The sequence below is a fragment of the Peromyscus maniculatus genome, chromosome 6, assembly GCF_049852395.1.
Source record: "Peromyscus maniculatus bairdii isolate BWxNUB_F1_BW_parent chromosome 6, HU_Pman_BW_mat_3.1, whole genome shotgun sequence".
NCBI lineage: Eukaryota > Metazoa > Chordata > Mammalia > Rodentia > Cricetidae > Peromyscus > Peromyscus maniculatus.
The window spans coordinates 59,744,646-59,760,267 of record NC_134857.1 but is presented as its reverse complement, the minus strand read 5'-3'; the positions used below and the strand labels follow the sequence as shown (position 1 = coordinate 59,760,267).

The window sequence follows — 15,622 nt, the reverse complement described above, 5'->3', positions numbered from 1 at the left end:
TTACACCTGGATCTCATGGAGGCATTTCCTCAACTGAGGTAACTTCCTCTGATGCCTCTAGCTTGTGCCAAGTTGACACACAAAACCAGCCAGTGAACGGTGTTTCTTTATGTAGCCTTGGCTGTCCTAGAACTGGTTCTGTAGACTAAGCTGGCCTCAGACTCACAGAGATCCACCTGCCTCTGTCCCCTCAGTGCTGGGTTTAAAGGCTTGTGCCATCACAGCTTGGCTTCTGATTACCTTTTCTTTTTTCTTTCTTTTTTTTTTTCCTTGGTTTTTCGAGATAGGGTTTCTCTGTGTAGCTTTGTGTCTTTCCTGGAACTCACTTGGTAGTGCAGGCTGGCCTCGAACTCACAGAGATCCACCTGGCTCTGCCTCCCGAGTGCTGGGATCAAAGGTGTGCGCCACCGCCGCCCGGCCTGATTATCTTTTAATGTATCCTTTGGTGTGCTTATTGTTTTTCTTCTCTTACATTCTATTACTTCTTCTCTTTCACCTATTTTTGCTTCTTTCTTTCCTTTGGAATACCCTAATACTTTAAAAATAATTATTTTCTAGCATGGTGGCTCATGACCCTGTAATCCCAGCACTTGGGAAGCAGGATAGGAATTCAAAGCCAGCCTGGGCTACATAGCAAACCCCTGGCTCAACCTACCCTTCTTCCCCGACCATGTGGGTCAGAGGCTCCCAGGAGGTATGGAATTTGCCTCTAGACAGGCAGCTGCTGTGTGCGAAAAGATCTGGGGGAGAGGTCTCTCCTTGCAGCGGTGGCGAGGGAGGAGAGTCCAAGCTGCAGCAGCGAGAGTCACGAGGACAGGACAGGCATGCAGAAAGTCGCTTTCGGTGTTCGACGGAGAACCAGTCGAGAAGAGCACAGCTAACATTGTAACCAAAGGTGGCATTCATTATGCTTCCAGAAAACTCCCAAGGAGCAGTATTGCAAGCAACAGTTGTACTGTGGGATTGGCCTCTAAAGGAATAGGTGGAGATTCAGTCAGTGAGTGTGAAAGATGGAGACAAAGTTTTTCTTCCAAAGTGTAGAGGCACCAAAGTAATTCTAGGCAACAAACATTCATTCTCATTTAGAGATGGAGCCATTCTTGGCAAGCATGTGATTGAGATCGTGGTGTCACATGGAGCTTCCCATTCTGCTGAAGTTCTAGTGTTTTATCCTGTAAATACTTTCCATGCCTCCCTTTATAATAAACGGGTGATATCTAGACTAATGGCCAAAACCAACCAAACAAATAGAAAACCCTCTTAGGAGACCCCTTCGATGAGGAGAGTCTTGCACCCAGGAGAAAAATCAGAGGCAGGAAGTGCATCAGCAAGGCATTAAGGAATTAGAGAACTTGGCAGATCCTCAGAGGCCCAATTATATGAAATAATTGGAGTAGAAAATTACGTGGGTGGGAAGTGCTGGGAGAGAAACCTAGATACGGGCCCCTGCAGCAAACAGGTCTCTTGAATATTATGGAAAGGGGCTGGGCTTTTCTTTCTTTCTTTCTTTCTTTTTTTTTTTTTTACTGGTGTTAGTGTTGGGAAGCCACTGAAGGGCTTCGGCTTTAGTCGTACACAATCATAATTGCCTTTTAGAAAGAGGCCTCTGTAGAAGGAGAGATGAAAACTAGATTGTACATGCCAAAGCAGATACTGACCATGGCAGAGATAAGGTCAAGGGCCAGTCGGGGGTGGCATCTGCATTTGGGCCAGGGGCAGCTGGTGGAATAAGAGGTCTTCCCTTTTATTTGTGCTCTCTAAACAATTTATGGGTCTCCTTTGGACAGGATAATTGTAGCCACATCCTTTGATGATAAACACAAAACCCATCAAGCCATGATGTTTTAAAGTGCGTTGAAAACATACCAGTTTTACAAAGGGTACCCAGACCGACGGTTTCCTCTCATACTTCCGATCATACTTCTCAGGTGTTACTCTGGGTGGACTGAATACAGGAAGTGAAACTCCAGGAAAGAGGGTTGAGCTAGGTCAATGGTAGGACGGCCACGTGAATCAACATAATGTAACTGATTGAACTCAGGAACTGAAAGTGAGAAAATGAGTCACAGATGACATCTAGTTTTGGCTGGAGTAAATGAGTGGGTGGCAGTGTCACTCTCCTGGATTGGGAATATTTGGAAAGAAGACTTAGAAGAAAAATGTGATATTTAAATCTGAACATACCCATTTTACATTTGGGTGTCAAATTCTTTCTCTCTCTCTCTCTTTTTTCTTCTTTTGCCTAATTTTTTTTATTAAAATTTTAAAATTTATTTTACATACCAACCACTGTCTCCTCTCCCTCCTCTCCTCCCTTTCCCTCCCCCCCCACCTCCTTTCTGCCCCGTCCCCCATCCACTCCTCAGGACGGGTAAGGCCTCCCATGGGAGTCAACAAAGCACGCCATATCAAGTCGAGGCAGGACCAAGCTCCTCCCCTCTGCATCAAGGCTGAGCGAGGCATCCCACCATAGGGAACAGGTTCCAAAAGCCAGCTCATGCACCAGGGAAAGATCCTGGTCCCACAGCTAGAGGCCCCATAAACAGACCAAGCTACACAACTGTCTCCCATACGCAGAGGGCCTAGGTCGGTCCCATGCAGCCTCCTTAGCTGTCGGTCTAGAGCTGTTGGTCCTCCAGCTCTGGCCAGCTGTCTCTCAGTTTCCCCGTCGTGATCATGACTCCCCCTTGCTTATGTAATCCCTCCTCCCTATCTTCAATTGGACTCCCGGAGCTCAAGCCCGTGCTTGGCTGTGGGTTTCTGCATCTGCTTCCATCAAGTCAGTTAATGGATTAAGGTTCTATGATGACAATTAGGGTGGTTACCAATCTGATTACAGGAGAAGGCCAGGTCAAGTACTCTCTCCACTATTGCTCAGAGTCTTAGCTGGGGTCATCCTTGTGGATTCCTGGGAGTTTTGCTGGCACCAGGATTCTCCCTAAACTCCATAATGGCCCCCTCTATCAAGATGTCTCTTCTGTTGCTCTCTCTCCGTCCCTCCCTCCCCCAACTAGATCATCTCTATCCCTCATGTTCCCATCCCCCGTCCTCTCCCCTCAAATCTCCCCCCACACCCTACCCCCCACCCCCAGTTTACCCAGGAGATCTCATCTATTTCCCTTTCCCAGGGTGATCCATGCATCATCCCTCTTAGGGTCCTCCTTGTTACCTAGTTTCTCTAGGGCTGTGGCTTGTAGCCTGGTCATCCTTTACATCTTATTCACTTATGAATGAGTACATACCATGTTTGTCTTTCTGGGCCAGGGTTACTTCACTCAGGATGATATTTTCTACTTGCAAACCTCGTGATGTCATTGTTTTTGACTGCTGAGTAGTACTCCATTGTGTATATGTACCACATTGTCTTTATCCATTCTTCAGTTGAGGGGCATCTAGGTTGTTCCCAGGTTCTGGCTATGGCGAATAATGCTGCTATGAACCAGTGTCCTTGTGGTATGATAGGGCATTTCTTTTTTAACAGAACCCATTGTCTTGATTTCTTTGGTATCGTATATGCATAGGTTTGCATGTATGTGGCCAAAGGAGCACCCCTATCTTTTCTAAACGGCCTAGAGAGCATTTATCTGCTGCCTTCCATCTTTCCCTCTGGCTTTGTCAGTTTGACCAACTTTGAAAGACAGCAGTTCTCACCAAAAGGAGAACTGAACATAGTTTTATGGCCTTTCTATTTTGTCTACTTTTTTTTTTTTTTGCCAAGATCAAACTGTTTTGATGAATGTAGCTTTATAGAAAGTCATGAAAAAGGGTAATGTGAGTCCTTTCATTTTGAAGAAATGAGCTTCATTCATTTTTTCACTCAGTATTTTGCTCTTTTCCATGAAGTCAAACCTAGTTTTTAGTGCTTTCAACAAAGGCAGAGATGCCTTCAGATCTCAGGTACAAGAGCTCCTCATCTGGCCTGTGGACCATCTTCGGCTTTCTGAAGATGGCCAGCTCCGTCCCGTTATGAGAGCACTCAGCGTTGTCAAATCCGGATCACCCAAGCTGGGAACTACCGATCCAAACAGAAAATTACTTACACTGAGTCATTTACAATAAAGGAACGCACACGCTTTGGTTCACTAAATTCAACGTTCCGTAAAGCTGATGAGTTAGGCTGATAATATTTTTAGCCTACAATCTTTCCTAGAAACTTTCAGGGCTGGGTGGATTGGGCTGCATTAATTCTCCATGACTAAAGCAACTCCTGTTTGGGGAGAAGGAAGAGATGTGGTTAATCCCAGGTCCAGTCATCACATAGTAATCTAGCAACAAAGATACTGTCAATCACGTTTGCAAAGGTTTGGAAACCAAGGCTCAGGGTTACAGAGATAATAATGGGCTTCTTCATTCAAACCTGCATGGTGTCCCGGTCCAAGAGACCTCCAGTTTATCAGCGTGTGTTTGACTATGCTCACGGGAAGATGAGTTAACCCCACCGATAGTACAGATTTGCCCTCCAGTAGCAACGTGATAAAACTGTAACGACAGACACTTCAACACTACTGCCTTTGAGCCAATAGAACCTTCAGTGGGCATGTGGCCAGGTTGGGTGTGGAGTGCTATGAGTTTTTATTGGTCTGTAATTTGGTTTAATTGTCTTTGGGTTCTTGTAGAAAGGCTGTGACGACACAGGCTCATTCCTTCTAGGTGAGACAAGCATCAGGTGAAACTGAACTCTGCTTTAAATGTCTCACCAGCAACTTACCATCTTTATTTTATGTGATAGTTGCCATGCCAGTATATGAAAAGTCCCAAAGAGAGCCAGTACCCATCATGTCTCCCTCTGAAGGGCTGGGGCAACTGTTTTCTTTTGATCCCAGTCTAGGGTGTTGTCTTTACTTAGTTGCTGTAGTGTCTCCTGTTCTGGGGGATAGTTTTACTCGTCAACTTGACACAATATAGAATTGTCTGGGAAGTGAGTCACAAAGAGGGACTATGTAAATCAGATCTGCCTGTGGGCAGGTCTATTGGGGGGGGGATGTCTTGATTGCCTTAATTGTTGTGAAGTTAGCTTGAAAGAGTGTGGTACCATTCTTGGGTTTGGAACCCGGACTGTCCAAGTGTAGGGGATGACTGAGCACTAAGCATGGATGCATTCATTTCCCCCCTGCCCTTAGTTGTGATGTGACAAGCTGCTTCAAGTTCCCACCTTGACTCCCCTGCAGTGACAGACTGTAACCTGGGATTTGAACCCTTTTTCTCTTAGAGAGGCTCTTGTCAAGTATTTTTGTCCCAGCAACAGAAAGGAAGCTAAGACATCTGCCCATTGTTTAGTTTTTTTCCCCTTTGGGCCTCTGGCTCCTGCTTTCCTCCTTTTATCTAGTGACGTTGAAGATTTCCTCTTTTAATTTCCAAAAAGGCAGAGTTCTGTTCTCCTTCGACGATCTTAAGTTTTTGTGTTGCAATATAATGGATCTTCTGTTAGTTAAGACTAAAATAGCAGGACAAATAAAACAGCCTCATTTTCTAGCAGGCCCTCGGTGCTGTTTCCCATGCCCCTGTCTGCCCTTCACTTCCTCTGCCTAACTTGGATTTGTAAGCTCAACGCACAGGCCCTCGGTCTTTGTTTATGTACATATGGTGCCTAGTGCTCGTCCCGGATTTAACAGATATTAAATAAGCATGGCTTCAGGATGATTATTAGTATTGCCAGTTGAAGAATCACAGCTGGCCAAGAGTGCCATTTTGTTGTTGTTGTGGTTGCTGCTGTTCAGATGACTTGGATTTTGAACCACTGCTGGTAGACAGCTGTGCTATGCATTTACCCTTGAACACCATCTGAAGACCAGCATGGGCAATAAATGGCGCTGATCTTCTTCTTTGGAACTCGTACAGGTCCTTGCCCTGCATTGCCCTGTTTGCACAATTTCAGTTGTGTCTGCTCACCTTCACATGACTTGTAAGCCCAGACATGCTCTTATCCACTGCCTAATTGTGGAATTATTGCTCCTGACTTTGCATGCTGTCAATGGAAGGGTTATCTTTCCTTTTTGAATTACTAATTTGTACATTTGCATTCTCTATTGTGGACTTAAAAAAATATACTCACAGAGCTGTCAAGATGGTTCGGTGGGTAAAGGTACTGACTGCTGAGCCTGGTGTGAGTTCAGCCTAAGTCCTATGTGGCAAAAGGAGAGAACACCTCTTGCAAATTGTCCCCTAACCTCTACATACAAAATATAAATAAAAAAATCAGTAATGTAATACATTTTTAATGTACTCACTCATTGCTTTGATTTAGTGTTCTGTGGCATGCATGTTGGGTTTTAATACTGTCCCAATTTTACTTATTTTTAGGCTTAAGAAGACTTCAGTTTGTACATCTTGGTTTTTTCTTTTGTTGTTGTTTTTTTGAGACAATGTTTCTCTGTGTAACAGTTCTGGCGGTCCTGGAGCTTGCTTTAGAGACCAGGCTGGCCTGGAACTCATAGAGATCTGCCTGCCTCTGTGTGTGTGTGTGTGTGTGTGTGCGTGTGTGTGTGTGTGTGTGTGTGTGTGTGTGTGTGTGTGTGTGTGTGTGTGTGTAGATGTTAAGTATGATATGGAGAGCAGGGGAAAGTCAGAGAACTAATCTAGGGAGTCAGTTCTCTCCTTCCACTGTAGAGTCCAGGATGGGAACTTCCTTTCCATTTTTTGAGGCAAGGCTGGCGTCAAATGTATTATGTAATCCAGGATCACGGTGTGCTGTGGGATGTTCTGTATGTCCTGTGGGAGCCTGTTCTTGGGTTCCTCATGGCTTTACCCAGCAGGTCCACATAGAGGATGATTAGGACCACGGGCCTGAGTGCAGGTGTCAGAGATGGTCTGCACTTGGCTGTGCTGGGGGATGGTCTGTATGGCAAATGTGTTGCTCTGATTGGTCAATAAATAAAACCTGATTGGCCGTGGCTAGGCAGGAAGTATAGGCAGGACTAACAGAGAGGAGAAATAAAAGAACAGGAAGGCAGGAGTCACTGCCTGGAGCCGCTGCCAGGACGAGGAAGATGTAAAGTGCCGGTAAGCCACGAGCCACGTGGCAAGGAATAGATTTGTGGAAATGGATTAATTTAAGATATAAGAACAGTTAGCAAGAAGCCTGCCATTGCCATACAGTTTGTAAGCAAAATAAGTCTCTGTGTTTACTTGGTTGGGTCTGAGCGGCTGTGGGACTGGCAGGTGACAAAGGTTTGTCCTGACTGTGGGCCAGGCAGGAAAACTCTAGCTACAATGGTGAACTTCTGATCTCTCTGTGTCTGACTCCCATGATTACAGTCATGCTCTATGGTGTCCAATCGGTTTATGCTGTCTCAAGGATCAAACCCCCAACTCCATGTGTATTAAGTAAACACCACCAAATAAGCCATGTCCCAGGCCCAGCAGACTGATTGGGAACCGCAATTCCAACAGGCAACTTATAAAAATTGATGCTAAACACACAGTCAACAATAGAAGGCATTGCTGGTGGTCAGCAGTGTAACTGTGTTTTCTCCTCCAGTAATGTTAGCCCCAACCCTTCTGCGGTAGAGAAGATCAAGAGTGCCTTTCCTTCTCAGTGCCCCAATATTTCAAATACAAAGAAAGCTAGGAAGGAAAGTGGTGGTGTCCGTGTGAGGGATTTCACACTGTGACTGAGCAGAGCAGTTTTGCTAGTTTGTATATTGTTTGATTTATATTTTTAATTAATTTTATGTGCAGGTAGAACCAGGATAAAACAACGAGTCACATGGGGGGAAATGGTGTCTATATGACACGTTCTGATCTGCGTGACAGTCACCCTCATCTCTGAATTGATGACACCTCTAAAATCAAATCCAGGATTCTGGTTAGGAATTGTGCTTTGATACACTGTGTCTGCCTGTTTAAAGGCCTCTGGCCTGAGACCAGCCTTACTTCCCCGTCTGTCTGTCACTGCACTCCCTATGGAGACTCCCTGGGATGCTGTTTGCAAGGGACTTCAGTGTTTGCTGGTAGAGCTCACTGACTGAGAATGACTCAGGGTCTAAATTAGCTTCAGCTCTCCTGAGACGCTTACGCACTGGATAGAAAGGAACTGGAAAAATGCATGTTTCCGAGGAAGGAGAAAGTTCGAGGAACGGCAAGCTCTTGGGTAGAAACCTGGCCTTTCGAGGGTTGTACAGCTGGGAAAGGTGGACGGCAGAGGAGTCTCGATTTCAGCAGAGCAGTGCAGCTTTCTGGAGCTTTCCATCACTCTCACCTCCTCCATGGAAAAGCAAGTTATTTAAAATAGTGCCTGGCATATGACACACGCACCCACTCATCTGTCTGTCTATTTGAAGGAATGAGACAGTACCCCGCCTGCAGCAAATAGGCGATAAATATTGGACTGAACACTAGGTACTGAGTAAGTTTTCATGACTCTCTCCCTGTTGTATGTAGCCAGACTCATAGGAGTTTAAAAAAACAAAAAACAAAAGGACTCAGAACATTTAACCTATACAACGTGGTCAGGGGTGTATTAGAAAAAGGGCCTTTAAAGCTATAAGGAGAAATTATCTTAAGGCCACATCTTGAACTATATCTCTGGACCTATCGTCACATTTTCTAGATGGATGAACGAACACAGGACAGAAAGCCCCTCATTTTGACACTTGCCGTTCTGAGGCAGCATAAGAGATGACTTGCTTTGATTAGGGGCTGTTTGGTGTAGAAGCACTAGCTGGCACCTTGTCAGACCTGTGCTTGATTTGGTCTAGTTACAGGCAGGACAACATTGATGCTCAAATGTTAAAAAGAGCATTGCATGGCAAGTGGCCGGTGTCCTGGATTCTGAGTGGTGATAGCTTTGTTGACATATGTAGATAAGTAGATTATAAGTAGTGAGGATATGAGCTTTAATTGATGTTAAATGATAGCTTACAAGTTGAACCCGAGTTAGTCATTTTGTTGGTGCACAAGGCATACAATTAGCCCTTACCTAAGGTCATTGGTACAGTTCAGTATCACAGTGGAACACAAAGAGGGGAGGGGAGGGGGGAGGATGGAGGGAGGGAGGAGATGGGAGAGGAGAGGAAAGGGCTTTGAAGCTGGAATTCACAATTTTCTGGCTGAGATATGGCTGAGGATGTTCCTACCCATAACCCATTCGCAGGTCCATCTGTAAATCCCATCCTTCCCCAAAAGACAAGAAATTCCACCAGCTCTGAAGTCCACAACTCCAGACCTTCCTGCTTCCCTACTTTCTGGCCTTACCCATCATAACGACAAAGAGTCCTGGGGAGAGGCCATGGGTGACTTTTGTGAGGGGTGTGGTGTTGTTTAACCTTGGCTGGTCTCCAACAAGGGAGTCTCTGTGAGGGATGAGATGTAGCAGAGGCAGATGTGCTGGCCAGCAGCAGTCAGGACTCCCTACACCACGACTACCTGGTTCAGCGGGAGCTTTCAGTATTTACAGCAGGGTGGAGGAGTATCCCGTCCTTAGCTTGCTCCAGATCGCTCCAGAGCTAAAGGCAGGCTAGGAACGAGGGCAAATCACACAGCCCATTTTACTGCCCAGTTCCCCCATCTGTAAACAGGAGGATAATAACTGTCCATGAACCTCAAAGGGTGGGGATGATGAGAGTGATCTTAAAAATAACAACTGTCGGTTGAGTTCATACTATGGCTCCAACACTGTGCAAGACACTTTGCATGTGTTGTGCTTGATACTTGTAGATCTTCGGGATATGTAAATGCTTTCTTTTTGTAGAACAGAAAACAGTCTCAGGGGCCTTGTTTCCACTTACAGCCTCCACTTCCCACCATACAGATGAGATAATATACATACAGTTGTATATATGTAATATATTATATATATATATATATAAATGTCATATAAATATAAGGTGCTTGAGTTACTAATTCATGTATCCATCCAATAATACTAGTTGGTATAGTAAGGATATAGCAGTTAACAAAACAAATAAAAACAGTGACTTTTGCCGCTGACATTACAGTGGAGGGAATCAAAAAATAAAATAAATAAAATCTAATATGTAGGTTGTGAGGTGGTAAATTAAGGCAGGAAGAGAGGCCATCCACCGATGGGGAAAATGATATTTGAGAGGAGAATAAAGGAGGCGAGATACAGCATTCCAACTGTTCCGGGTTTTCTTTTTCTTTGGTGGCGTGGGTGGAATGGGGAAGGGCAGAGAGGACGCAGCAGTAGAAGGACAGCGGACGGAAGGCCAGGACACCAGGGTTTGCTAAGTTCTCTGGAAACAGCATGGAAGATAGTGCCCAAGGAAACGAGCAGGGAACATAGCAGATATCTGATAAGATCAGAGGGAAGTCAGGACAGGGGACTAGGTCCAGGGGTCACTCAGGCCCCCAGAGACTTGGGCTTTGGGGGTGAATGTCATGGAAGCTAAGCAGTGACTCAAGTGGTGTGAGTAGAATCCCTCTGGCTGCTGTGTTGAAAATGGGCTGTTGCCAGAAAAAAATGGGTACAAGGGACGGGACTATTGCAAAGTGCAGTCTGAGGATAATACCGCCTTGGACCAGGATCGGGGCAGGAGAGGTGGTCGAGATTAGACTATACATCACTTAGCACTTTGAGCTAGCAGGTTTAACTGAACTTTGTTCCACAGAGGAGAGAGAAATTAAGGAGATACTAGGGTGCGGCCGCCCCCCACCTGGATGGTGATAGTAGTGTGTTATTAATTGGGGTGGCGAAGACTACGAATGGGGAATGTTTGGTGAAAGAAAAAGGGAACCAGATTTGCACCCGCACGCTCTGAAATGGCGACTAGAGTCGAGGTGGGGATGTAGGGCATATTTTTTCAGACCTCATTGGGTTTGAAATCTGTTTCCTTGCTTTTGAAGCGGCGTCTAGGCTGGAGAATGCTTGTGGATGCTCTACTTCTACAGATAAAAGTAGCAAGCAATTGCAGCAAAAGCAATACAAAAGGATCTGTTAGATACACTTTGCAACTTAGACTCTGTTTTCTAAGTTTCAAAGGTTGGACAGGTCCTTTCTCTTAGAAGCTATGCAACTTGTTTAGGGCCGTGTAGGTGACTTAAGGGTCCCCCAGTATAAGCTGACAGCCTGTTCCAGTTGGTTACAATAAACTGGGTGTTGAAAAGGCATGCTTGAAATTAAAAAAAAAAAAAAAAAGAAAAAAAAGGAAAAAGTTCAATGCGGTAGCTCCCAAGTAAAAATAACAGTAGTCTGTAGTCTCCATGCACATTTCAAAACACAGCAATCTGCTTTGAGGCTGACGCTGCACACCTCAGGCCTGGTCGGGGAGGGATGAAACTGTAAGAGCAGGGACATCTTAACACACTAATATGGGCTTTGTACAGGGCAAGTCCGGATTGGAAACTCGCGGTCCTGAGAAGGTGCTCTGCCCAGTGGAAGGCAAAGTCCACTCTAGTAATAGAGGTTCCTGATTATGTCAGAGAACTTGCCGTCGTGGCATCTCGCCCACGACGGGCCAACCTGGTGCTTGTCTGAGCGAGGTGGTACCAGGTCTGGGGTAGGAAAGTCGCATTCCCATCTGCCTAACGCAGGGGTCATTTCAGGGCTTAGGTGTCAGTGAGCGCTGAAGGCGGGAGTGCAACACTGTCCTTGCAGTCATAACAAATAAACAGAATCCAAGGAGGGTTTATCGCCACCGAAGCAAAAACCCCAGTCAGTTTTAGGCTTCGGAAGACCCGCCACTGCAGCGGAGTCGCCACGGGGACCTCTCCCGGGTGGGGTCAGTTTCTAGCTCCGGGCGGGGCAGGCGAGGGGCCGCGCAGAGGGTGGCAGGGTGCGGCGGGACCAGGGCTGCGGGTTCCAGGCCAGAGCGGCGAGGTGCGGCCGCTCAGCTACGGGATCGGCGGTCGCAGCAGCCTCGATCGCCCCGGCGCCCGTCGCACCTGGTCCCGGCAGAGCGCGGCTCGCCGCGAGGGCGCGGCCCCGCCAGGCCAGCGAGGGGGGCGGGCCGGCGCCACGGGGCGCTCCGCCCCCGATGATGCGGCGGCCTCCGACTGGCCTCCGGCCCGTCACTCACTCCTCACCATGGTTGCAGCACAAAGCAACAAGCCCCGGAGGCCGCTTCCTCCCTGAAGAGCGGCTCGGGCGGCCGCGGAGGCGCAGGAGAAGGAAGAGGCGGGGAAGAGGAGGCGGTCGCGGCTGGGCAGACGCTCGGCGGGGCTGCGCGCTCCGCTCTCGGCCTCGCGCCCGCCGGGAACCCGCGCCCGGGCCGCCGTGCCCGCCCGCTGCACGGACGACTCACAAAGTTGCCAAGAGCGCGGGGGCCGCGCGGGGAGCAGCCGCGCTCGGGCGCCGATGGGGGCGGGCGGCCGGAGCTGCGCGGCCCGCGGGGATGCAGCAGCAGTCGGGAGGCGCGGCCGACAGTAGACGGAGGCGCGGCGCGGCCACGGCGCCCGAGGCCAGCGGGCTCGGTGGCGCCCAGACCTGAGCCGGGCTCAGCAAGCTCAGCGCGCGGCCCTCCCTCCCGACCGCCCGGCGCGCGAGACCCGGGACGCGTCAGAGCGAGCGCGGCCGGAGCGCGGAGAGCTAGGGCCCCGCCGGAGAGGCCCCGCCCGCCGTAGCTTGCACCTCCCTAAAAATAACTCGGCCCGCCGGGGCCAGCGCGAACGGCGACGGTTCCCCAGCGCAGCCGGCCAGTCGCCGAATCCCGGTGCACGGACAGCGGGCCTCGAGGAGGAGAGCAGCTCCGGGCTGCACGGATCGTCGTGCTGTCTGCGCCCCGGCCCCGCGCCTGGGCTGGTTTACCTCGGGCAGTGGCGCTGGGCCGGGAGGCCGGCGAGTGTGTGGAGCGGTCCCGGTGCGCCCCGCAGGGGGAGATGGCGTCCTACGTGGATAATAGCTTCCGCCAAGCGGTGATGAAGAACCCCGCCGAGAGGACCCCCCAGGTGAGACGCGCCGCTAGCCGCCGGGAGGTGGATGTCTGCAGACTGCGCCCTTTCAGTGCCCCGGCACTCCGGGTGCTGGGAAAGCAGTCCATTTCCCCCATCCAGGACTTCCCCTGCCCCAACTTCCAAGGGCATTCTTTTCAGACCGTTCTGCGATTGTTGCTCTCTCCTTTGCTGCCCTTTACGCTGCGCTCCCTGTGGCTGACCTTGCCCGTGGGTTTGCGGGACTAGGTGCTGTCTACAGGGCTTGTCTCTCTCCGGCCCGACTCCCCCCGGGGCTCTGAATCTTGGGGGTCAGGTCTCACCTCCTCGACCAGGTACTGTTGTCACCCTGACCGCAGGCTCACTCACTTGCCCTTGCATCTGTCCCATCTTTAGAGTTCAGGGGTGTCTCATGAGCTGTAAGAAGGAACTGTTGTGCAAACAACTGATCGATGTGGGCCTTACAAAGTAGAACACTGAGGCGCCTGTCTTTATTTACCACTTTACTTTCTTGAAAGAGGGATGTTGCAAAGGGAAAAAGTTGACACCTAGGCTAGCGCTTTCAATTCCAGTTGTAGACATAACTGCAGAACAGGCGTATTCAATTCCCTTTTCCTCTCAGGGCAGATTCTTTGGGTTTGCACAACCTTGTCAGAATTAGATAAGTGGTTAACCTTTATATGTTTGTTTATCCTCAGGTTTCTTTTATTTTTAAATGAAGGGATTGCTGGTGGCCTGGATTTGATTTTCTTAGGTTGGATTAGCGAGGGAGGAGTGTTATAAAAATGTGGTTCGATTTCTTTTGCTTACTGGATAATGACGTATATCTCTAAATGTTGGGGTGGTGACTACAGGGGATCCTGCTTGCCAATCCTGTAGGCAGATAAGGTCTACAGATCCTTGGGACCAGCAGCAGATACAGAGAGGATCTAATACTTGAGAAAAGTTGCTTTGCTTGTGAGGTGTTGGATACCATCTGTCCAAACCCAGATTCTGCCTGTCTCTGATGATGATTATTTAATGGGCGAGGGAATAGAATAAAATAGACTCTTCCATTGGCTGCCTTTGGACAGGCCCCAAGAATGGCACCTGGTACTGTTTTTGATGGTTTTCTTTTTTGCCTGATAGAGCTGTCATATGTGGGAAATGTGTATAGATTACATATTTGCCAAACCCGTGGAAGATGGGCTATAATTTTACAAGAACGTTCATTTAAGTGTCTCCAGAAGTACCTATTCTAGAGGGCAGGGTTTTTGTTTTTGTTTTTTTTTTAAATCAGGAACTGAGCAGGCCCTCCTTTGATCTTGTCCCTTCTGTGGTGGTGGTGCAGCTGGTGGTGGTGCTTTCATATCAGTATTTGTTAAAACGGCCAGTTGTACCCATTTTCTGCGCTAGAAAAGGCACGGCCAGTTTAATGTGCAGCTAAAGCAACTTTCACGAGCACCCTCGGTTCCTTTCAAGAACAGAAGTTGAAGTGCCAAGGGAAATGACACGAGCAGAGGACATTGGAGCCTAGCAAGGCTGGTCAGAAAGTGATGTCACAGGCCTGTAGTGGAAATCAGAGAGGGGGAAATGGGGTGCTAGGTTGATTTAGTTAGAAGAATAACAATGGAACCTCTTATCGGTGTGTGTGTGTGTGTGTGTGTGTGTGTGTGTGTGTGTGTGTGTGTGTGTAGGGCTGGGGAGGTGGGGCGTGGAGTAGGGGTGTCACCAAACAAGTCTGGAAAAAACAAATGCACCACTTTGACAGCCAGCCTGTGGTTTGGCCAAGTAAATGGACCGTTGTTAGGCTCCCCTGTTCTGGTGCCAGTGGTGTCTAGAAACCGACCCGGCCGAGGACTCTTGGCCCAGTGTGAAAGTTGGCGGTGACTGCTAACCCGACCAGCTGAAAGCGCCATTGACAGCCTGATGCTCCCCATGTCTTTTCCCCACCTGACCCCAGGAGAAGCAAACAGAGGAACCTGCCGAACAGCGGCGAGCATTCTCAAGGGTCAGCCTGTTAACCGTGGTGTTCATTTTAACTTGTGCAAACCCCTGCCCTTGTTTATCGTTTTGAAGAGAAGCTGCATTTAAAGAGAAGTATGCATTCCCATCCTTTCCTAAGTTGTCAGAAATGATTCGTCTGGAAGTTGGAGATTTCCTTGAGTAGAAAAGCATGCTCTGTGGGGGCACCTGTGGAAGGTGTTCCATAGGCAGTGTATTCTCACAGATGCTGGCTTTTGTAATGTAATTAAAACAGCATTGTTGCCTAGCTTGATACGACCAAGAATTAGGGAAGGTTTGCTGTGGAGTAGTGTGTTTCTGAGGACTGACTTGATAAAGTGAGTGTGACAGGCAAAACCAGAAGGTGCTTGAAAAGAATGAAAGAATTTATTTATTTTATTTATTTATTTATTTATTTATTCTTGTTGGATTCAGCTCCCCACTCCATTCCCTAGCTAACCTTAGCTCTTTACCAGACTCTTGGAAGACAAGTTCTGTATTTAGGTCAGTCAGTTGCTTCGAAGTAGTTTTGATAACTACACACCAGTGCAGTTGAGCAGTTAGTTGGTGAGGAGCGCATCTGGGCCTGGAGAGTCTTAGGGATTTTGACCCTGAAGAACTCTTCATATGTATCTGGGAAGTAGCAAGCCACTCTAGGCATGCCCTTGGAAACGGGGGAATGGTAAGGAGAAATACAAGAAAAAGTTATCACCGGAGATCTTTGCCAAGAGGCTTCCACTATTTCACCTGATATTCTTAGAAGAGGAAATGTCTTTAATCCAGGGTTTACTCTGTATTGTGTGTCTGGAAACTT

General features: G+C 48.1%; 1 protein-coding gene and 1 pseudogene across 3 annotated transcripts in view; both read left to right on the top strand.

The window, feature by feature from the left end:
• The first annotated feature begins 696 nt into the window (after positions 1-696).
• On the top strand, positions 697-1,949 carry LOC121830550 (10 kDa heat shock protein, mitochondrial pseudogene; annotated as a pseudogene).
• A 10,556-nt stretch (positions 1,950-12,505) lies between these two features.
• Positions 12,506-15,622, top strand: part of Rapgef2 (Rap guanine nucleotide exchange factor 2) — a 240,177-nt gene continuing 237,060 nt past the window's right edge. For all 3 annotated transcript variants that reach the window (XM_006981088.4, XM_015999584.3, XM_015999583.3), the window contains exon 1: positions 12,506-12,843. In XM_006981088.4, coding sequence (XP_006981150.1) covers positions 12,775-12,843 — 69 coding nt within the window. In that variant the 5' untranslated portion in view covers positions 12,506-12,774. The remainder of the gene's footprint in view (positions 12,844-15,622) is intronic.